The sequence below is a fragment of the Oryzias latipes genome, chromosome 4 (assembly GCF_053564925.1).
Source record: "Oryzias latipes strain Hd-rR chromosome 4, Olatipes_Hd-rR_3.1".
Classification (NCBI taxonomy): domain Eukaryota; kingdom Metazoa; phylum Chordata; class Actinopteri; order Beloniformes; family Adrianichthyidae; genus Oryzias; species Oryzias latipes.
In genome coordinates, this window is record NC_136240.1 from 36,388,027 (window position 1) to 36,412,483 (window position 24,457).

At 45.2% G+C, this 24,457-nt stretch overlaps 1 protein-coding gene across 1 annotated transcript in view; it reads left to right on the plus strand.

Annotated features, from left to right (window-relative positions):
• Nucleotides 1–120: 120 nt before the first annotated feature.
• The window catches only part of cers1 (ceramide synthase 1), a 30,193-nt gene continuing 5,856 nt past the window's right edge, over nt 121–24,457 (plus strand). Inside the window, exons 1-6 of the mRNA XM_004068382.4 lie at nt 121–1,117; nt 20,680–20,839; nt 22,513–22,693; nt 23,680–23,841; nt 23,994–24,141; nt 24,223–24,374. Of these exons, the coding sequence (XP_004068430.2) occupies nt 875–1,117; nt 20,680–20,839; nt 22,513–22,693; nt 23,680–23,841; nt 23,994–24,141; nt 24,223–24,374 (1,046 nt within the window). The 5' untranslated portion in view covers nt 121–874. The remainder of the gene's footprint in view (nt 1,118–20,679; nt 20,840–22,512; nt 22,694–23,679; nt 23,842–23,993; nt 24,142–24,222; nt 24,375–24,457) is intronic.

Sequence of the window (24,457 nt, forward strand, 5' to 3'; positions counted from 1 at the left end):
CGCTGGGAATGACTTTCAGGTGTCTAATGTGCGGCTCTGTCTCTTTAAATCATCCTTTTTCACTCCTGGCGCTTCACGCAGCTGATGCTTCCCAAAGACGACAGCGGGACTGAAAACGTCACGTCCCGCTTTTTTATTTTTTTTATGTCTCTTTGCCCCCTCCCTGCTCATAAACCGCAGCTGCCCGCGCTGTTCCTGCCTCGCCGGATCAGTCGATTCCCGCGGGCCCGGAGCGTCAGGACGCACGCGCGTGATGGCCGGAGGTTAATGACACAACGCGCCGTCTTCTGGATTACGAGTTTAAAAAAACGTGCGTGAGGCTGCGGGGACCTACTGTTCATTCACGCGGTGGCACAGAAACGTTATATAAGGCGAATAACGGGCCGGCATGCGGTCGTAGCGGCGCGGTGGTCCACCGGACTGGATGCTGGAGGGCGGACGGACACGCGCGTCACAGCTCACGCCGGAGGCTCCCGTGGAAAGTCTTCATTCAAATACGCGGCCAGCAGGCAGCCGGTCAAGTCACTGCTGCCTGCTGAGGCTAGGCGGCTAACCGGGGCGCGCTGTTGACGCAGAGGAGCGCGCGCACAGCGGGATGATCAGACGGACTCGAACCCAGAAATCCTCTGAAATACTTGGCCTTTGGTGGATATGATTCATGGTCAGACTCGGCCTCACAGCCGCTGCGCTTTAGCTAACCTGCTGGTCTGTTTCTACTGAGACGCACAGGCCCATGTCTTAATTAGGAAACAGAATTAGGCTAAAGAGTCATCTGGTTAAGGAGGCTTCTACGCGCCTACCTACGTTGACCGCGCGCGTTCGCTCGTCAGTCCGTTCCTCTGCCGGAGTGAACGCGCTTCTGGACCGCACTGCGATGGAGGCAGACGCCGGGGGCGCCGCGCCGGTGGAGCCCATGCCGGGATATCTGGAACTCCTCACCAAAGGCTTTGCCGCCATGCTGGGCGCGTGGAGAGACTGTGCCGACTGCGGGCTCCGGTTCTCCAAGCAGACTCTGCTGGATAACGCGCACATCACCTGGACCGAGATCGGCCTCTTTGTCTTTTGCGCCTTTTTGTGGACGATGGTCCGGTGGGGGCTGACTGAATGTCTGTTCAAGGTGGGTGACAGTCTCTGCTAACAGTAAGGCCCTTCAGTGTGGCTCTTCAGTCCTAGGAGGCGCTTCCTCTAATCCAGACGTGCGCAGCAGGACGCGCACGGAGAGGCAGTGCGTCTGTAAAATGAAAGAGATGGGACATCACCGCTAATTCTGTCATCCTGTCGAAATGTACATTTGAGGCATGATGGGAAACAGAGTTCGTGTTGTATGCCAGTTTTGACAGAAAGATGGAGCGCAGCTGCCGCGCGCACACAGGCACGCACGCACGCACTCTACCACAAGTTCTCTTTTAGTGAGTCGCTCAAAATGGAGGCAGGTTTGAAGGAGCGCACGTGCGTTTCCATCATTACTGCTGCTGCTGCTGCTCCGCTGCTGCTGCTGCTGCTGAAAATACAGACATGATTGAAGCAGGAGTCTGACCTCCACATGACCTGAGCTACATTTACACATTTGGGATATTTGGCAGCACACTCTAATGTAAGATTGATAAGAGGCTCATTAAGACGAAAATTAAAGACGTTTTAAGATAGATCAGCAATTGTCTCTAAAATAGGTCAAAGAGACAAAGAAGGAAGTTTAAAATATAATAATTTCATAATAAGAAGAAAAAAGAATAAAACATGCAGAACATTATGGGAAAGACAAAAACACGACAAAAGCCTGATTGCAAAGACATCCAACGACATAAAGAGGTTGAATTGACCTCCTGACCACAGAGAGAAGAGGCTAATAGCTGTTCCCGCCTCTTGATGCTCCACCATGAGTGCAAACATCCGGCAGTAAACTTCAAGTGTTTGATTTAATCTCTTGAACCTGTTTTTATTCCAAAAAGTTTTTTTTAAAATCCTAAATAGATGCTGCTGTGTAGCCTAGGCAACCTTCCTCCACATGAAGGCACAGAGGAGCAGCATGACAGCAGCTTAGATGTGTTTGTGTTCTGGACCATCTCTGCCACATTATTCTTGGAATTTGGGTTTAGATGCAGCGCCAATGCCAGACCGCTCTGGCCGGGTACAGAGGCCACCAAAGACAGATGTGTCCTTGTTGGACTCGTGTTAGCGTGTGTCTCTTTGCTTTTGGGTTCTTTTGCTGGCCTGCACCAGTGTCTCAAGAGTGCAGATGAGCTTTGCAGAGCTAAGTTCACATAAATGTTGCTGTTCTACTTCACAAAAGCTGACGTGGGTTATCCAATAAACTGATTTTAGGGTCATTCTGCAGCTCACATCTCGCTGACTGAATGGAAAGCGGACAGTGCCTTTTCCTTGTAGCAGACCACGGAGAATTGAATGATTTGTTAGAGAGCAGAGTGGTTTCTCAAGTTGGAGAATACATCTGCTGTGGTTTGTGTACTCAGTTACAGTGAGCAAAGCCAACTGCAGCAGAAGCACACGTGCAAACAGGCTTGATGAGGAGGAGAGGTGACGAGGCGACGAATCCTCAGACATCAGCAGACAAAGCATTTGTGGTCTTCCGGTTGTGACCTCTAAAAAAGAAAAATGTTAGCGACTGATGATGTGATGACATGCACATAATGAATATGTATATAGACCACTGACTGTATATGAGATCTGTAACCCCTCCCCCCTGGCGTTCCAATCAGGAAGTACCTGCTGGTTCCAAGGAGCCAAAACCCCACAGACTTCTATAGAGAAACAAACAGCTGTCAGTCATTCTCATGGTCAGAATAACTATTCTTGCTCTGCCCGTTTTTATCATGTTCTTGCTAATGATATTTTTCTGTAGTTCAAGTTATTCCAGTTATAAACTGGCCAATCAGATGCCTAGGTGGTCTCACATCAAACATTCGAAACGCTTGATTGACATATTTTGTATAGTGGTGGGGTGTGGACTTCCAACAAGCTCACTCCTGATTGGTGAGAGTGGTTTCCATAGAAATGTAGACTCAGACCCATTTGGACCAAACACTGTTTACTGAAGTCTGGCTCCAACATGGCGGTTGGTGCGGTTAACCGTGACTCCTGCTGCTTCATCACGCGGTGAACAAAAATCCCACACCGTCCGTAGTTATGCAGTCGCTGTATCGGTCTGTTATGGAGAAGAGAGAGCTGAGCCAGAAAGCAAAGCTCTCAATTTACCGGTTGATTTTCGTTCCAATTCTCACCTGTGGTCATGAGCTCTGGGTGATGACCCAAAGAACCAGGTCCAGAATACAAGCAGCTGAAATGAGCTTCCTCCATGGGGGGGCTGGAAAAAGGGGGAGGAGCCCCGTCACCCCCGCGGAGAGCTCGGAGTAGAACCACTGCTCCTCCACATCCAGAGGAACCTGGACGCCTCCCTAAGGAGGTGTTCGGGGCATGTCCCACTGGGCGGAGTCCCCAGGGAAGACCCAGGACACGCTGGAGAGACTATGTCTCTCAGCTGGCCTGGGAACGCCTCGTGGCCCCCCCAGAGGAGGCAGTGGCCGGGGAGAGGGAAGTCTGGGCATCTCTGCTTAGACTGCTTTGCTAATCCATCTATGGACGGACGGATGGATTCATTTCTTTCCAAACCTTTATAAACTGTCGCAGGAGCCTCTGTGACATTTTCTAGCTAATTTCTGAAACAGGAACTCTAAACAAAATGATTTGATTTTGTTCTAAAACCATATTGTTTTCTGAACAACATAACTGTTTGGGTTATTTTCTTGTTCACATGATTTCCATTTGGACGTTTATAGTCAGCATTTAATTATAAATATAATGCTACATTTCATGTGAACCCAAATTCAATGATGACAACGGTTTTTCTTCCAGACAGACATTTTCTAGATGTTCTGGTCTTCAAATATAAAATTCACAGTAATTTGGGTCAAATTCTGGCCCTCTCTGCAAAGAGTTTGGACACCGCTGGTATGGAGCAAACATGAGTTAAGTGACATTTAAACATCATCGCAGGGCTGGTTGTTACAGAAAAAGTGCACAGATCTGGTCTGCTGCCGTCTGTCTGATGTGTAAAAAATAATTAGTTTCTAGTTTTGTTACTTACAGCACTGACAGACACATTTAAAAATGAAAGACGACCCATTTAAAATGCAGACCACGTGCCCTGGTCTCTTTATTGTATGGAACCCATTCCAGATTTAAAGCAGACCAACAAACAGCTTGATTGTTGTCCTGGGTAGGACAGCCTGCTGCCCTCATTTCAAAGATAGCATCCAAACCTGCTTGAACTCATTCAGAGATAGAAAGATGAGCATTCAAACAGTAATGGACTTCTATGAAGACGTTCTTCATGCTGTCTGCAGGACAACACGGGCAAAAGCTGAAGATAACATGGGGAACATGCTGGTTCCTGAACGCCAGTGTTTTACGGCTCACGTGTTGCCAACATTTTACACGCCACTGAGCATGCTCTGTGATGATCAAAGTGGCGTGCCAGGAGTTGCTCCACTTTACAGCAGTTTGATTTATGAGTTTTTATGCATTTGGTCCTCAGTGACATAGAGAGTCACAGCGGTGCAGTTCTGATCCTGGTACCAAAGTAGATTCTTGGCTGGAGCACGCGGCCTCCATGTAAATGTCACACATGCGGCAGCAGATGTATACCATAAATATATATGTAGTAACTCTTCCTTGAAATCTCACTGCATCGGTGTTTGGCATCCCTGCCCTTAGACCCCCGCGAAGGGGGGTCTAAGGGCAGGGATGCCAGTATAGTTTAGTCAGTTTGTTAGTTCATTTTAGTATTTTTCTATTGAACTCTTTGTATTCGTGATCCTTTTGATTTCATGTTTTACTTCTAAGCCCATCGAGACGACTGTTGTGATTTTGGGCTATACAAATAAAACTGAATTGAATTGAAATTGAATAGAGATGTGTGCACGAGCTGTCTGGAACTTCTCCACAGCGTGTGCTGGGTTAATGATCACGCTCTGACATACGTGTGCACGTGTAGTTAACCAGAAGCCGTTTGTACGGCAGAGAGCTGGAGGATGGCTGTAAATGTGTGTGGAGAGGAGGAATGAATCAGTAGATAAAGGAAGGAAGGAACAGAGAGAGAGTGCCATTCTTGGGGGGGGGTTCCTGAATCAGCCAACCAGTAACTCAGAGTAGAAGGCACATCTACCTGGTGGTCAGGCGGTAAAACTTTTACCTTTATGCACAGCAGAACAGTGTCTATGCACTCAAACTTAATCAGCATTCAAAGCCTTTTTAGGAGAGGTCTACAGCAGCTCACCCCCCCCCCCCCCCCCAGCCCCGCACACACTCCCACGGAGGGACTCTGGGCGGGAAGCAGCCGTGGTTCCGCCGGCTGGTTGCAGAGCTTTGACTTCCTGCTCGGGGAGCGCCTCGTCCTCTCGCCGTTTCCAGACATGTGATTTGACAAGCTTCCTAACCGCAGATCCCAGATCAGTTTCCACTAACTCTTCTTCATTGTTGCACATTAGAGCCGCAGAGAGAAACCCGACACAGGATTAGTGGTACAGGAGCAGTAATGTCCATTTAGCCAAAAGTGCCCACTCAGAGGAAGCTCACTTCTGCTTTGACACAGTGATTGGAGGCCATCATTTCTTTCGCTCCATCTTGGGACTCAGCTCCTTCATGTTTTTGCTTTGCCAGCATCCCAGAGGCACTTAGTCCATCTTCTGGCACGCAGAGCTTTTCTCCTGCGGCTTTGGGTTTTTCCAAAGCCATAAATGCATTCAGAATAAACAGTACTTCTGGCTTTTCTAATCTGTTTCCTCTTGTTAGCTGCTCTTAATGCAGTTTGCCATGATAATAAACCCTTCCAAACAATGTTAGACACTGATCTGCAGTAAAAGCTGCTGAGAGGGAAGTGATGATCATTGATTATCTGAAGATATTCTGACTGATGCTAGGAGACCATAGTTCTTTGACTACTGACCTAATAAAGAACACATCCATTCTAACTTTTACTTTTTCTTGACAACAAACTTTATATTATTTTCTGTAAAGAAATAATAGATCCGTAAACGCTGAGATTGACAGGCAGATCATAGCGGCGTCCGTAGTTATGCAGTCGCTGTATCGGTCTGTTATGGAGAAGAGAGAGCTGAGCCAGAAAGCAAAGCTCTCAATTTACCGGTTGATTTTCGTTCCAATTCTCACCTATGGTCATGAGCTCTGGGTCATGACCCAAAGAACCAGGTCCAGAATACATGCGGCTGAAATGAGCTTCCTCCATGGGGGGGCTGGGCGCTCCCTTAGAGATAGGGGGAGGAGCTTGGTAATCCGCAGAGAAGAAACGCTGCTGCAGCCTGTTAAAGTGGCTCAGACATCTGGATCCTCCCTGGGGAGGTGTTCCAGGACCTCGAGGGAGACCCAGGACCCACTGGAGAGACTACGACTCGTGGCTCGCCTGGGAACACCTCGGGGTCCCCCAAAGGAGGAAGTGGCTGGGGAGAGGGAAGTCTGGGCATCTGTTGCCCCGTGACGAAGTCATGGATGGATGGATGGATGAGTGGATGGGTGGATGGGTGGGTGGATGGATGGGTGGGTGGGTGGATCAGAATGGAGCGGAGCAGCCAGGCTTATTGTTCAATCTTTTTTAAACTGTATTTTTTCTGCTCCTGATTCTCCACAATTAAAAAAATCATGGTAAACGATAAAGCAACAACGGAAATGAACCAAAAATTGGGATTTTGGACAGTTGTAGCGTAGATGTTTTTGCTGTAGAGCTGCTTCCTCCCACACACCTCCTACCCAGCAGCCCACTCACTGCATGCCGTGTGAATAAACAGGAGCAGGGCCAACAAATAAACTGCAGCGGTTCTTAGAAGAGTTTCCCCTCTATATTGATCGGGTCGGGACATGACATTTGAAAATGTCGTGTTATGACACCATGACTGCAGTTTTGTCACTTCCTGCCACTACTGCTGACCTTCCAACAGGAAAAGGGTTTCTCTATGTGGCATAAGTAATCCTTTTTTGGTTTCTTACATGTAGACATGAACTTTGTTCAGAACAGCTGGTCATTGGAAAACATTTCAAGTGAAAGAACACAGAAGAAGCTAAGAATAGAAGAGCGAGTGCTTGTGGAGTCTTTCAGTGTGATTCACGGCTGAGCCAGACATTTATTAACACTTCCAGCTACTAAGCGGCTCATGAATCAGCTCTGTTTGCCGAGTGTGGCAGTCAGGCTCTGGTCGTTGCGCTGCAGAGCCTCTTCATCTTCTCCTCTTCCTCTTTTCTTCTGGTGTTTGTCTTCAGCTGCACAGAGGAACAGACGGATGCTGCAGACGCTGCGTTGATAAACGGCTCTTCCTCACCAGCAGCAGTCTTTGGAGTGACACCAGTAAAGTCGACATTCAGAGAAAAGCAGCGTCATGAGCCGCTGTAATTCACATTTCTGTCTGCCGTCTGCTCTGAACGTTGGGGTCTGACAGCATTAGGGTGTCATTGCATCAGTTTCCAGTCTGTTTCACATGGAATCTCTAAACTTTGTGGAAAACAGTTGCCCTCCTCTCTTTCCATAATTAAGCTCTATTACATCTTCAATCTTGCCTCTCTGGATCACTGTGGGATCTGGGGAGGGAAAAGCCCCCAGGCTGCTTCCAAACCCGCTGAAAAAGTTTTCTCTGCGAGGTTTCACTTAGGAACCAGCACTTGTGATAAATGCTGAACACAGACACACAAAAACTAAAGCGGGCAGCTTAAAGTGAACGAACACCAACACAAACCCCTTTTGTTTGAATTGGTCCAGTGATCTGTGATCTGCAGGGTTTGGAAGCAGAACATTGAAGTTTTGCTCTTCTGCTGAGAGGAGAAACAGTTGAAAGGTCACATTTATCTCACTGGGATGCATAAATATTGTTTACTGTATTGTAATAGAGCAGCTGTATGTTTTTAAATAAAGAGGTCAATATAGATTTAGAACTGTAGCAAATGATTGATTGGTTTATTTAAAGTTGTTTTCAGCAATAAAAACAATGTTAAAAAAGGCAAGAAAATAAAAATAACTAAATATATTAAAACTATGTAAGATATTAATTCATAAATGGATTAAAATTTAAAGGAAATGATGCTGTCTACTTGGCATTGTAATGCTTCTAGTCATAAATAGACATATTTGCACTTATACACACACAACACAAGACCCACTCAGAATAAAAATGGGGTTTTTGGTGTTTTTAACGTCTTCTTCTGACATTTTTCTGATGGTATATACAGAAAATTAAGCTTAAAATGCATTCCTGAGTACTTCTTTATTCAAATCTTTGGGAATCATAGGGCTTGTAGAAACTACTACGGCACAGGCCTCTAAGCTCCGCCCCTTTCTGATCATCCACCTGCAGACACACAGATCCATGAACGTCTTTGTTTTCCTGGTCTGAGCTGGAATCTGGATCAGAACTGGACGGACGGATGGATCTGATATTTCTGCCATGATAGTTTGGGGGTGTGAGGGGCTGTAAGCCAGCAGGAGAGAGTGAAAACAAAGGGATGATGGGAAGTGGGGACGGACCTACTCCAACGGTCCCCCCCCACAACTCAGAGGGGAATTTCTAATGAACTCCTTCCGCTCTGCAAAAACTATGTCCTAGAAAACGACATTTTTTTTAATTTAGGTTAAAAACGGCATAACGGGAAAACTTCTACAATAGATCAAAAATGATCAGAGTGGGACTCAAAGCTGAGAGTCACATGAAAACCTGTTATAATCATAATAATTGATCCTTTATTTATCCCACAATGGGGAAATTCTTCTCTGCATTTGACCCATTCCCTGGGGGAGCGGTGAGCTGCAGCTGAACTGGGCTCGGGGGGCAGCAGCGTTAAGGATCTTGCCCAAGGACCCCCCACTGGGTGATGTGATTGATATGGTATGGCACCATCGTTTATTCCCCTCCGGGAATCGAACCCTGGATTCCAACCAAGCTACCCAGCCGCATGGGTTATGTAAACTAACACAATTTCTGGGGGGGATTTTGATTTACAGTTCCTGAAGGCATCATAATGCAGGACTGTTATCACCACATAACTGGAGTTTCTAATGTCAGTCAGAAGAATCCAGTAAAGATCTGACTGTCTATTGCAGTCAAATTGACACCACTCAAACTTTAGCACAGCAAAGTCAATTGTGTTTGGTAGAAAATATGTTTCTAACTCTCATTGCCTTCTAAAACGACCTTTTGTTCCTATTTCTGTTGATTTAAATAGTTTATCCCTTGTGCTATCTTAGATGACCCCCCCCCCCTTCCATTGAGGTGTTCTCCCTACCATGACAAAGGTGGATAACGGTGGAAAGATTTCATGTAATCCATGGACACCAGTGAAGATCACAAATCATTGAAGAAAAAAGGTTCAGAGCACTGTCTAGTGGATCTAGATGACCCCACTGTCTAGTGGGTCTAGATGACCCCACTCCCAACGTTAGAGTGGCTAGGATAGAACAAGGGTCACTACCTAGGATGTCGTACAGCACAGGAGCTCGTCTTTGCAAAAGTCACTTTGAAGACGCAACTGTTCAGATGCTCACGTCTCTGTAAAGACCGACTCTCACGCACGCATGACCGATTTGACCCGACAGGGTGTTTGCTAAAGTATTGAGAGCAGGGGCGTGTGCAGCCGTTGATAAGAAAAAGAGGAAAAGTGTGTTAACTGACACCAGCAGTAGGTGAATGAACAGCAGTTAGTGTTTCAACTGCCTGGAACTTTCCTCATGGTGGAGGTCGGTCGGTCACTGCTCCTAAAATCTACAGTCAACTCTTCTGTCTTCATCTCAGAATCAGACCACAGTCACCGTCTTTTTGGTAAACATGCTGCAAAGAGAAGTTTAAACTTTGCTGCTGAGGTAACGGCCGTTTCCCACAGCCGCTACGTACGTTCTGCCCATGTTGCACGGATGAAAATGGTCGTACGTGAATCCACGTGGAAAAAGGGAGCAAAGTCATGGTCTCTATGTGAAATTTTCACAGACGTATCACGAATAAACTGTGTTAAAACCACGGAAGACGTATAAATAAATTACACAAGGAACACGTAAATCAACGAACATGCTTGAGTATTGCGCAATTTATTAGTGATTTGTGTATCAATGACATCATTTGAACGTGATCTGTGCGCCGTATACATGATATAAAAGTCATACATCGGTGGTCCATGCGTGAGAGGTCCGTCAGAGGAATGTGGAACGGTCACAGAAAGCCACAAATGCGCAAAAATCCTCCACAATTGCGTACGTAAAACATGCGTAATTTTCAACCGGCCAAATATTTTAAGCAGAATTCTCGGCTGAAATCTTTATAGGACGTCTGCGCACATCCACGAACGCACCAAGACTTAAGAACTACGTACATCACGCATGTGTCACGAAAGACCGACATTGTAGTGTGAGGGTTTCTGTGACTCCAGGAGTCACACGACCTCAGGGTTGGTTCTGCCGTGGACTGTCCTGTCAGGATCCGTCTCTTGTGCCGTGTTTAAACCCACATCCAGACATCAGAGTCTCTGCAGGTTTGCTGCAGTCATAAACTCTGATCATCCCAGCTCCTGCAGCCACATGCTGGTTTGCAAAGTATCTCATTGAACATATGTGTTTTTAATCAAATCCAATTCAAATTTTCAGCGTCCTTCTGCTTGACAGCAGCCCTGCAGCTGTGTTGGTGGTTTCTGAGTAATGTGAATTTTCAAATATTACCTAGAAGTTTCCCATCACTGTTAATGAAAAAGGAGGAGGGTTCCTCGTGGTTTCTGCTCTGTTTTTGATGTGCATGGTTCTGGTTCTGGTTCACTTCAGCTCATCCGTGGACATGATGGACCAAAAACTTTGGACTTTATTTAGCTCACCTCCCTCTGCACGCGTCCTGCCCGCAGGCTGTGAGTGCGCCTGAAACCCCGGCGGGGTTGGAACGTGGCGGTGGCGTGCTCAGTGTCTGCATCCCTGTGAGGCTGATGAATGGCTGAGAGAGCTGTTGTTTCTGCACCAAGTCATTCACATTTCTTTGTGCGTCACTGTGAGCCGATTCATCACAGCCCCTCCCCTTCATTTAGTTTGATTTGAATTCAATCAAATGATAGCTCCACACTTCCCAGCATGCCGCTCTCCGTGAGGTTTCCAGTGAACGGGCATCGTGTGGAAGTGTGCAGGTCATAGTTTCCTCTGTTTAGCAGGAGAGCTGCATGTCATGACGGGAAGGGGAAGAGGGGGCGGGCTAAACTCTGCATTACTGCTGCTCTGTCCCACAGTTTCACTCCCATTTCTGAGCAGAACTTTGATAGTTTTTGTCTTTTTGCTGATCAGAAGCATTCCTTTTCCTTCAGAGTCTCATCTCGGCGAGGAGCTGATGACGATGCAGCTGAACGCCAACTGAGGCTTTTAAGTTTCAACAAAGATCGCTGAAAATCCTCTGAATAACGTTTTTCACAGAAACACTTCAGGAACCACAACAGAGATCCAGCACCGTTTCACAAAAACACCACAATGTTTGGTTTCAAAAGTGGAACTGAAAAACATACAGACTGGCGACCTAACCTGTCCAGGAATAGTTTTCTTCGGACTTAATTGAACACATTTAGTTTTTGTTAGTTCATTTTGGGAAGCAGCAGCCAACAAACTAAAAATGAAAACCTAAAAATATAAAACCGAACAGGATCTTGGTTACTGGATTCTTACGTCTATGTGATGAACGGAAATAAAGTCAGGGCTCAGAAATAATCAGGAACTTCTGCATTCCAGCACCAGAAGGTTCCAGAAAACTCTGGGGTTGTTGCAGTGAGCCATATTTACCCCCCATGTATAGAGTCTAAAACTCTGCCATCCGTTGGATTAGCCTTTAAATCCTATTTGCCCTGAGCCTGGAAAAGCCACCAGGGCATCTGTGACAGAATGGGGTTTAAAGGTGACTCTGAGAAGCAGCTTCCAGAACACGACCAGAACAGAACACGACCAGAACAGAACACGACCAGAACAGAACACGACCAGAACACGACCAGAACAGCAACGGCACATGACCAGAACAGAACACGACCAGAACACGACCAGAACAGAACACGACCAGAACAGAACACGACCAGAACAGCAACGGCACATGACCAGAACAGAACACGACCAGAACACGACCAGAACAGAACACGACCAGAACACGACCAGAACAGAACACGACCAGAACACGACCAGAACAGAACACGACCAGAACACGACCAGAACAGCAACAGCACATGACCAGAACAGAACACGACCATAACACGACCAGAACAAGACCAGAACACGACCAGAACAGAACACGACCAGAACACAACGAGAACAGCAACAGCACATGACCAGAACACGACCAGAACAGAACACGACCAGAACAGAACACAACCAGAACAGAACACGACCAGAACACGACCAGAACACGACCAGAACAAGACCAGAACACGACCAGAACAGAACACGACCAGAACAGAACACGACCAGAACACGACCAGAACACGACCAGAACACGACCAGAACACGACCAGAACAGAACACGACCAGAACACGACCAGAACACGACCAGAACACGACCAGAACAGAACACGACCAGAACAGAACACGACCAGAACACGACCAGAACAAGACCAGAACACGACCAGAACAGAACACGACCAGAACACAACCAGAACAGCAACAGCACATGACCAGAACACGACCAGAACAGAACACGACCAGAACAGAACACGACCAGAACAGAACACGACCAGAACACGACCAGAACACGACCAGAACAAGACCAGAACACGACCAGAACAAGACCAGAACAGGAACAGAACAAGACCAGAACAAGTCCAGAACACGACCAGAACAGCAACAGCACATGACCAGAACAAGACCAGAACAGGAACAGAACACGACCAGAACAAGACCAGAACACGACCAGAACACGTCCAGAACAGGAACAGGACACGACCAGAACAGGACCAGAACAAGACAAGAACAAAACAGCACCCGAACAAGACCAGAACGACCAGAACTGGACCAGAACAGGAAGTTTCAGGTCTTCAGGAGTTACATTCCTGTTAGAGGATGCAGCAATTCAGTCAAGCTTGCAAACATTTTCATTCTCTGCACCATAAAAGGAAGTTTGTGGAAGTTTGAGTGGTTAAGTGGTTAATTGGTTAATTTGAATAGAATAGACTTCTTTTTGTCATTGTGAGACATGCACAAGAAATTCCCGAAATTGTCATTCAGTCGCTTAGTCAGAAAGTACAGACCACAAAAATATTCTAATCAATTAAAGGCAAGTTTAACACGGCACCAAAAGACCACTCACCCCTCATGCTAGTCCACTTAATGCACATTTTAGCCCAGGGGGGGCAAACATTTGGACTAGTGGGCCACAAAGGGTTCTAAATTTTGACAGAAGGAAACAGATGCGGGGCACGTTTTGGTATTTCACCTCATAAGAGAAAGAAACAACATGGAATGGAGACAAAAACTAACTTTCATTTCTTTAAATTGATCATATGTATTCTAAAACAGAACATTTGTGAGTTTTTATTTCAAATCTGTGGCTTTTGTTCTCATTTCAGTGCCAATTGCACCAATGGGTCGATGTTCCTCAGGGGAAAATTAGAGAAATGCTGCATTCATGTGATGCTGGGACGATCGTAAAAACGATTGTCTGACTGGGAAAACGCACAGGAACGTCAGGAAAACAGCACATTTTCTGACACCCCATGAGCGCAGAAAAGGTTCCTGCACTTTAAAAAAGATCGATGTATTTGCAGAGCACTATCCATGGGGAGACACCAGAAACACAGAGAAAATCAATCATTAATGAGAATTATCAATCCAATTTATTCCAGTTTGGCCATTTTTGCTTTGAGAATGTTGATGGAAAAGTACAGAGAAGGTCAGAAGGAGCTGCATTGTGTGTTGGTAGATTTAGAGAAGGCGTATGACAGGGTGCCGAGGGAGGAGCTGTGGTACTGTATGAGGTCGTCTGGAGTGGCAGAGAAGTATGTCAGAGTAGTTCAGGACATGTATGAGAGAAGTATGACGGTGGTGAGATGTGCTGTAGGTCAGACAGAGGAGTTCAAGGTGGAGGTGGGACTACACCAAGGATCAGCTTTGAGTCCTTTTTTGTTTGCTATGCTGATGGACAGGCTGACAGACGAGGTAAGACAGGAATCTCCCTGGACAATGATGTTTGCGGATGACATCGTAATTTGCAGTGAGAGTAGAGAGCAGGTGGAGGAACAGCTAGAGAGGTGGAGGTTTGCTCTGGAAAGAAGAGGCATGAAAGTCAGTCGTAGTAAGACAGAATACATGTGTCTGAACGAGAGGGATCAAGGTAGAAGCGTTAGGTTACAGGGGACTGAGGTGAAGAAGGTGCAGGAGTTTAAGTACTTGGGGTCAACAGTTCAGTGTGATGGGGAGTGTGGAAAAGAGGTGAAGAGGCGAGTGCAGGCAGGTTGGAGCGGGTGGAGGAAAGTGTCAGGAGTGTTGTGTGACAGAAGAGTGTCAGCAAGACTCAAAGGAAAGGTGTACAAGACAGTGGTGAGACCAGCTCTGCTCTATGGGTTAGAGACGGTAGCAGTGAGACAGAGACAAGAGGCTGAGATGGAGGTAGCGGAGATGAAGATGTTGAGGTTCTCCTTGGGAGTGACCAGGTTAGACAGGATAAGGAACGAGTACGTCAGAGGGACGGCTCATGTTGCCTGTGTTAGCGACAAAGTCAGAGAAGCCAGACTGAGATGGTTTGGACATGTTCAGAGGAGGGATAGTGGATATATTGGTAGAAGGATGTTGGAGATGGAGCTGCCTGGCAGGAGGGCAAGAGGACGGCCAAAGAGGAGATATATGGATGTCTTAACAGAGGACATGAAGTTGGCTAACGTTAGGGTAGAAGATGTTCATGATAGAGTGAGGTGGAAAACGATGATTCGCTGTGGCGACCCCTGATGGGAAAAGCCGAAAGAGAAAGAAGATCAATCCAATTTATTCCAGTTTGGCGAGCCAAACAGCTGAATGTGCCGCATGTGGCGGCATCCCTGCTTTACGGGTGTTTCTGCCTTTAGCCCTGCGCCGTCAGTCTCAAATGCTGGATTAAAGATGGCGTCATTGATGGTTTAGCCGGCCCTCTTTTCAGGACATAAACTAACCGGACAGAGCGTAACAGCCTCAGACGGTTTGAGATGGGAATCGCTTCAGGTGGAAGAAGTCAGACGGTCAGAAAATGAAAGGCAGGCCGTTCAGCAGGGACGCTGCTGGAATCCAGAACAGATCTCTGGGAAACCAAAGATGGAAAAGGTGCATCACAAGAAGAGGGGGGAATGGGATTAGGCCTGATTGAACACATCCACTCATGAGTGGGCATTTGAACTCACTGACCCACTTTGTCTTCTTATGCAAGAGTCCATTTACTCTCAGTGGCCTCTTGTTTTTTAGTAAACTGCTTAAAGCTAAAAACTCTCAGCAGTGAGAAACTCAGACGACGCTGGGGGTGAGCAAGATGGAGGGGGGCTTTTCTCCTTCTTCTTGGTACGTTGGGGTTTGGCAGAAACCCTGCTGGTCGCTGAGGGAACCTTTCATTGGTCGACAGGCCTGCAGCGCCATTTTTCAAAGAACAGTATCTCCTGTTTCCTCTTCCACATTTCAGCTGAAGCCTTTCTGCAGGAACGTGTTTGAGTCCAGAAATGTTGGTCAATGTGATGCTAAAGCTTTGGTGTTTGCTACATGACAGCAACGTGAAGGCTAAAGGGAAGAGCATTTCCCTGACACAAGATGAGATGATTGTCTTAACCGCATTGACCTGCTTTTGCCCTGTTGGGCGGGGGGGGGGGGGGGGGGGGAATTGAGTTTATTGACAGACTAACAAAGTCACATCTGAACCTGAAGCTAATTTACTTTTATTTTACGTGTTTAAAAGCTTGGAGCACAAAAACGGACTCACTGCCCTGCATTCCGTTCTATGGGGTTTCTTTAAAACCTTTTAGGACAGTTACTGGAAAATCCCACCAAGTTTGATTCAAAAGGAGATACAGACATTTTCAGGAACAGTTCACTCCCTGGAAGAACTCTCCAGAACTCTCCAGAACTCTCCAGAACCATCTTCCTGATGTAAAGTCTCAAAAACTCGCTAAGAAAGCAAATGAGCAGTTCGCCCTAGAAAGATCAAAAACAGGAAAAAAGGGTTTGTTTTGGAAAAAAAGACACGTTTTAATGCACGGTGGTGCAGTGGTTAGCGCTCTTGCCTCACAGCAAGAAGGCCCCTGGTTCAAGTCCCGGCTGGGGGACCTGAACCAGAACATCAATGGGGGGCCTTTCTGTGTGGAGTTAGCATGTTCTCCCCGTGCATGCGTGGGTTTTCTCCGGGGTCTCCGGCTTCCTCCCACCGTCCAAAAACATGCTTCATAGGTTAATTTGTCAACCTAAATGGTCCCTAGGTGTGAGAGTGAGAGTGCGTGGGTGTTTGTTGCCCTGCGACAGACTGGCGACCTGTCCAGGGTGTCCCCTGCCTTCGCCCAGAAGTGGCTGGGATAGGCTCCAGCAGCCCTGTGACCCTGAAACGAACAAACGGAAGAAGATGAATGAAGGAATGCAAGTTAAAAGCATTTCCATGATATCAGCGGTGGAACCAGAGGATTTGATTGGGGGGCCAGAAGGTTTTAGAAGGATTCCAAATGAGAGCAGCAGGGGGGAAGGCACCAAATATGTATTTCAAACTGTTGTATTATTATTGGTATTCATATTAAAACAGTAGTTATTTTAGCTGAGGTGCTATTCCTAAAGTACAGCACTGATCAAATATTTTAAAATGTGTAGAAATTCCTGAGAGCCCACAGGGGGCCAATGGACACAATGCAATTCAAAAAATGTTGCTTTTGTTAATTTTGCAATGCTTAAAGGTGTTTGTGTTGGTGGTGTATTAATCTTTATTATTAATGGTATTTGTTCAAAAATGGGACCAACGCTTTTTTGCTGGGGGGATAGCTACCCCCCCGTGGCTCTGAAAAACTCAGACCAACAACCGTGGTTCAAAGTCACTTCAGTCCCCTTTCTCCCTCGTTCTGATGCTGTTTGAACAGCAGCAGACCGTCGTGACAGACGCGTCTACATGCATTGACCTGCTGTCATGTGATTGGATGATTGGCGTTAACGAGCAGATGGACAGGTGTTTCTAATAAAGGGGCCGTGATGTTCATGTTGACAGAGACAATGTCTGATTCTGCAGAAACAACAGAATGACTGGGATGTTTCCTTCTGAAGCCAGGATCCTCACTCATGGTGGTGAAGAACTCAAGGGTTTCAGCCTCTGGTGTGGTGGTTTTGGCCGCCTCACCCTGTGTGAATATGTGTGTGTCAAAGAATGGGGGGGGGGTTTGGCCGTGGTGACAGCTGGCTTCTATAAATAAATGAGAAAGACGGGGGGGGCTGAGAAGGGAGCTAAAGAAGGCCAAGAAAGAAAGAAAAATGAGGAAGAAGTAGGAAATCGGCTGATGAAGAGAGGGCAGATGGGGGGGGGGGGGGGGGGCGTTGTTCTGAGAGATTGAAAGGAATGTGGAGAGCGTCCTGCACTCTGTTCCCTTATCGGGACATGTAGACCCCGTCACGTACCACCTCGCCCAATCAGCTGTCCCAACGAGGCCCCTGCCTGGTGGGTGCCTCTCCACATGTGTCAACGCCACCAAATATTTTGCATTTTATCTCTCGTCCTGTGAGCTTCCCTCCCCATCTTTGTTTGGACTAAAGAGTCAAAAAAATGTACAGTTTCAAAATAAAGTGAGCTAAAGACGGCGGCGGCCTTTGTGTGCGTCTAACACGGCTGTAACATGCTGATTGGATTGCTGCTTTCAAGAGGCAGCAGCAGTGGCTGCATTAAATTTTCATGTTGATGGTTAGTGAATCTGATGGCATCCGGACGCGTGGAACAGCAGCTTGAGAACAACTGATTGAGATGGGCGGTATCACTGACACGGGCAACTTTCACCGTCTTGCCTCCAGTTACAGTGTGTGTGCATGTGTGTGCATGTGTGTGCACGTGGGCATGACGTGGGTTTGGTTTCCTGTCATGACAGTTATGAAACACTGAACACCTGCCTGTATCAATAGCCACCAAGCTGATGAAGCTTTTATTTGGTCTCTAGTTTACATTTGAATTGCGGGGGTCAGTGGAAAACACCTTCAATGCTCATATTTTTAGACTTACCGTCAGTTTCTTTAAAAGTGGAGTGGGTGGAGCCTCATTATCAGAGCGCATCAGTGCATCTGAAGCCTTGTCCTCAACTTCCTGTATTTCCGCTTGCATCTCAAACCATCAGCAGACTCTTCAACAATGCAGCAATCGCATGCTAACGGTGTTCTGCAGCCTTGTGGCTTAGTGCATGCGTGTAAATAAGTCATGCGTCGCATAAGACAATGCATCTTGTAATATCTTTACAGCTGGCGGTGGTTTCAAGAGTGCTCTGACTTTTGCACTGTAGGAGACATGCAGCTGTGATCCAGTTTACAGCAGTTTGATCATTTTAACCTTTAAAGAGCCACTCCCATAAAAATGGTGTTTTATAACAAGTGCTTTGCCTGACGACGGAGGACGAGTATGATGAAAATTAAGCTTAACGTTGCATTTCTGAGCATTCAGCAGCAGGCAAAACAATGAGAAAGGTGACATTTGTGACGTAGAAAATACGCTGGGCAGACCGGCAGCCCCCTGCTGCGCTCCAGTCTGATGCATCTGTCGACAAATGGATCCAATTTCTGTTGAAAGCCTGCACCGTTTAGGTGGTCATAATCAAAATACCACTAGGAAACTTAGAAATGGCTAAAAAGAGGACTTCATATTGACCAATCCAATGGTTCCAGTCTTTCAGTGGCTCCAAAGGTCATGCTTACATCTCAATACTAAAAAGACTGTATGTATGTTTTTTTCACGTCAGCCAACGAGGGAAGAACAACCATCTGTAGTGGTCAATGGGGAGCGATTGGAATTTGTAGAACAATTCAAGTATCTTGGCGTAATCTTTGACTCACACTTAACTTTTAAAGATCTTTTTTTTTTTTTATTTACCAAGGCTGTGTCCCACCAAGGTGGGGTAGCCTAGACAAGGCACACAATTTTAGCTCCTTCTGTCTCTTCCCCAAACCCTCCTCCTTCAGTGTGTGAGTGCGTGTGTGCGTATGTGCGTGCGACTGGTCTGAGGTCTAAAAGCAATGTAAAGAAAATATCCAATATTGTTAAATTTAATCTGTCAAATTTTATACAAATAAGGTCTTCTCTAACTACTGAGGCTGCAAAGGTTTATATTCATTCATTGATCTTTAGTCATATAACTTATTGTCTTACTACATGAAAGCACTTTGAAACCCCTCAAGTCTCTGTTCAAGAAAACCCTGAAAGTTTTAGACAAAAAGCCTCTGCGTTATCATTACTGTGACATTCTAACCAAGTATGGCATAATGGATCTTGAAAGTTATAAAATGTACATGGATGCCTGTCTCATTTTTAAAGTTTTGAATGGGCTGGCCCCTCCACCCTTGTTAGATTTTATAAGTTAAAAAAAAAAATGTTGGAATAGGCACCAGGGCTTTAACTCGAGGGGACTGTAATGTTCAAAGGCGCAGGACTAAATTCAGCCAAACAGTGGTGTCAATTAGAGGCACACAGTTATGGAATACGCTGCCACAGCACATTAGGAACTGGGAAAACTACCCTACCTTCCAAACAGCTCTTAAACAATGGCTGAAAACAAACCAGTCCTGCAGACATTATTAGTTATTGTTGTTTTTCTTTGACTTTCTTGGACTTTTTAGACTTGCCTTTTATTGTAATAACCTTTGTAAATATTTTTACCTCTAATATTTTGCTATTTTATTGTGTTGTAAATGTAATTGTTGATATTTTTATCCTGCCCTAGGACAACGGATGAAATTTAGCTCCTGTGCTAATTCTGGCATATTTCTGTTAAAGCAGCTGCTGAAACATTGTTTAATATGCATTGTCCTAATTCAAATAAATACATAAAAAAAAATAAAAAAGTGTCCCACAAACTGATCCAAATAAAAAAGCATAGAAACTGCAGATTTAGGATTGAATGTGGTTTATTGTGCTTCTGGTGGCACATTTGAAGCCAGATATTGAGCGATAAGCAGACAAACAGCTGAATGTGGGAATTTTATTGATGTCAAGTTTGAAAAAAGTCCTGAAATATGATTCCAAATTAATATGGAATTCAAATCGTTGATGTCCACTTTGAAGAAAGTGAAGTTCCACCAAAACTTGTTTTCAGTTCCAGGTCACGGATCTCATGTTTTGTCTTTCTGTCCACTTCCTGTGGATTTCTGTTTCTGCTTCCTGTTGCTTTCAGGGGACCATATTTAAAATCCCAAACACACATGACTAGATTATTACAAACTAAAACAACAATTAATCATAGACATTTGAAAAACTGAGAGTTTTCAACAACATGTCAAATCGGGATTCTTGATGCTATTGTGTGTTTAATTTTCAAATAATTTGTTTAATTTTTGCTTTTGGATTTCTTCAGACTTGTTGACACAAAGTATTAAACAGCCAAAACGTTTGTTTCTTTGAATGACTTTCAACGGTTGAGGCTGCATGAAGACTTTGTAGAGATGAGCTGTTGAGCAGGCCTGACTGGTTGTCTCCGTCTCCGTCTCCGTCTCCGTCTCCACAGCCTCTCGCTCAGCGCTGCAGGCTGCTTCCCAAAGATGCTGCCAAGATGCCGGAGAGCTCGTGGAAGCTGGTCTTCTACACCATGTCCTGGTCCTACAGCTCCTACCTGCTCTTCTTCACCTCCTACCCTTTTTTCCACGACCCGCCCTCTGTTTTCTACAGTAAGACTGCAATTCTTTCATTTATTCAGTCTTGTTTTGTCCACAAGTGAATGTTTAGATCATAAAAAAGATCAGGGAAAGGCTCACGGAAGAAAATGAATTATTGATCCGTTGTAACCAACCCAGACTAATGTTGACCTGAGTGATAAGGAGCTGAGGTCATTTGAATTTAATGAAAACGACAGACTGCAACTGCAGACTCTGTGGGGGCAAAGAGGCACTTTGAGTATTAAACGGGGCAGATATTGTGACGGCCCACACAGGAACCAGCTATGAAGTTTGAACCTTTATTAGGCAATCTACATGTTTTCTTTTTTTAATTCATTTGTTTTAAACACGTTAATGATTATAATACAATCTATATGATACAAACCTAAAGATAACAATAGTAATGCACAGAGGCTCGGCGCCGCCGTGGAGTTGTTGACTTCTTTTTAGGTTAAACCTGATCCCTCCTTCTTCCTAATGCCAACCTCACGCAGTAAGACGTCTTATCTGGTATCCAGTCTGGTAGTTACCACACATATGGTTGATGCTATGAAGCCTTCAACCGTTGTTTTCCTGTTTCTCTTTCTTTATTCTGATATCTTCATTCATTTTTTCCCTGCTTATCTCCTATTTTTCAGCTATTTCAACCATTCAACTATTCAAATGTTCAGCTCTTTCAGCTTTTTCCAGCTGTGACTTTTGGTCCTTCAAATCCTTGAACTTTTCCAGATATTCCAGGATTTCCAGGATTTTTCCCTCCATTTAAATACATGGGGAATCCTTGGTGCAGAAGCTCGTTGGTTTGATACCCGGCACTGTCATTTTTCACAAAAATATCTTGTTTGTTATTGTGCTGTTTTCACTTTATTTATACTCAACTTTGATCATTTCTGCTTTCATTTCTTTAATTATTCTTGTTTCTTTTGGCCAATTCTTACCCTTTAAGTTTCCCTTTCATTCAGTTATACAGCGTTCAAACCTGCGTTTTCTTCTGGAAATGCAGCTCCTTTAGTTTATTATTTGTTTCCATCAACAACAAAAAGTCAGCAATCAAAAAGCCTGCACCATAAGCAGAAATACATTTTTATTTATTGCTGGAATTCATTAATTAGAAAAGTTGTGATTTGAATCATGGATAATATTTGAAAGAGCAGTCAGAAAGATGAGTGCCAGTGCTGCCACCTACAGGCGAACACTGCAGAACTGCAGCTTCACAGCAGCATAAAAGATTCTGACTGATATGGAGGAGAAATTTCAGTTGTTAACCCTTGTGCTATCCTATGACCCCCCCACCCCACCCCCGCCCCCTTCCATTGAGGTGTTCTCCCTACCATGACAAAGGTGGATAAAGGTGGAAAGATTTCATGTAATCCATGGACACCAGTGAAGATCACAAATCATTGAAGTAAAAAGGTTCAGAGCACTGTCTAGTGGGTCTAGATGACCCCACTGTCTAGTGGGTCTAGATGACCCAACTCCCAATGTTAAAGTGCCTAGGATAGCACAAGGGTTACAGCTTTGTTTTTGTCTAGAGCTTTATAGTTTACAGGCAGAATAGAAATAAATAAGACTTTTTATCCCAAACCCTTTGTCATTAAAGTGTTTTTACACATTCATTCTTTGACATTTGACCTGATGCAAATGGGGAAGTCCAGGTTAACAAATGTTGTTCTGTGCTCGTCCAGACTGGAAGAGCGGAATGACGGTGCCCACGGACATCGCCATCGCCTACCTGATCCAGGGCAGCTTCTACGGTCACTCCATCTACGCCACAGTCAACATGGACGAGTGGAGGAAGGACTCTGCCGTCATGGTCGTGCACCACATCATCACGCTGGCTCTCATCAGCTTCTCCTACGCGTTCAGGTCAAACTTTTCAGCCGTACACTTTCTTCATGATTTGATTCAAATATCAATTTTTGCTCACGGTTTTGTTTTGGTGAGATTTGTGTTTAACAAAACAACAAAAATCTAAAAATGTAGAAAAATCAATTTAGCTAACAAGCTTTACGTCTTATTCCAAGCCCAGTGTGAACCGATAAAGTGGAGATTTGAGTACGAACATTCAAGAGCTTCACAAATTGGTTTTAATTGTGGCTTGTCCACTTATAGCTGCCCTAAACTAAAAGATAGAGGAAATCTTTTAATGTTGTTTTAATTGTATGTTGTATTTTATCTATTTGCATCGTTTATAAGTGATTTTATTGGATTTCTGCTTTTTCACATCATGGTCAGGAACCACAGATGAAAACCAGCCTTTGGCTATTTTTAGCTGTCTTAGCCATGTAAAGCCCTGTGGTTTCATTCTAATGTACCTTTTTAAATCCACTATTACTATTACTAAATAATAAATCTGAAGCTTTAAAATGCTCTGCAGTTCAATGCTGTAATATATGGTTCAGTTTTACCCTGGAGACCCACAGGCTCAAATTTGGCCAGTGTTTTTTTCCTTCGTCAATTCATTCATTTATTTACGTTGTAAACTCTAACTTTAATGTTTTTATTTTCATTTGTTTGGTGGCTTTTAAGTTCTGTCCTTCAAAATGGACAAAGAAACAGTTCATTCCTGGGTTCTCCAGTCAAACTAAGAGTTTCTATCGTCCTTTAATGCAGAACCTCGATAGAACAAATGTAGACGTAGAAAACCTTCGATTTATTTTGGGAACCCTCCACTGAAAGCAGCAGAACTGAAACCTCCTTGTCTTCACGTTTGAGTTTTTAAGGAATGAAGAGTATTTTTGCTTTTATAGTTAAGCAGAGTGAAAAGCACACGAATAAAACAGACCTGTAAGACCTAAATCGGATTCAAAAGGTTTGCATTTGTAGTGAAGGCAGCTTCCTGCCTCTTCCAGGTACCACAACGTTGGCATTCTGGTGTTATTCCTGCACGACATCAACGACATCCAGCTGGAGTTCACCAAGGTCAACATCTACCTGAAGTCCAGAGGAGGCGGCTACCACCTGCTCAACGACGTCCTGTCCAACCTGGGCTCGGTCAGCTTCAGTGTCTCCTGGTAGGATTCAGACTGGCTTATGACTCATCCTCTGTGTCTCGTTCCCCGCTTTACTCGCCAGCGCCGTTTGCCGCTGCGTCACTGTTTTTGTCTGTTTCTTTTTCACTGGGATGTGACCCGCTTCAGTCTGTGTTCTGGTCTCCATCTTTCAGGTTCTGGTTCCGTCTCTACTGGTTTCCTCTCAAAGTGCTGTACGCCACCTGCGTGTCCAGCATCCAGTCCGTCCCCAACATCCCCTTCTACTTCTTCTTCAACGCTCTTCTCTTCGCCCTGCTGCTCATGAACATCTACTGGTTCTTGGTGAGAACTTCTCCCAAACATTTCTGTCGCCGGGACGTTTCCAGGATAATCCTTTTGATCTTCTTTGTGTTCCTCCTTCAGTTCATCGTGGTGTTTGTAGTAAAAGTGTTAAAGGTGAAAGAGTTGAATGACGTCAGAGAGTACGAGGATGAGGATGGTAGCAAGTCAGCAGAGGAGCTGCTCGGCGACTCCAAGGCTGATGAGGATGCTGGACATCCCAAATCTGCTCAGGGGTAGGTGGAAACTTACCACTTTGAGGTTGGTAGAAAAGTGACCATCAGGGAACTGCACTAGCTAACATGGATCACGATTGGCC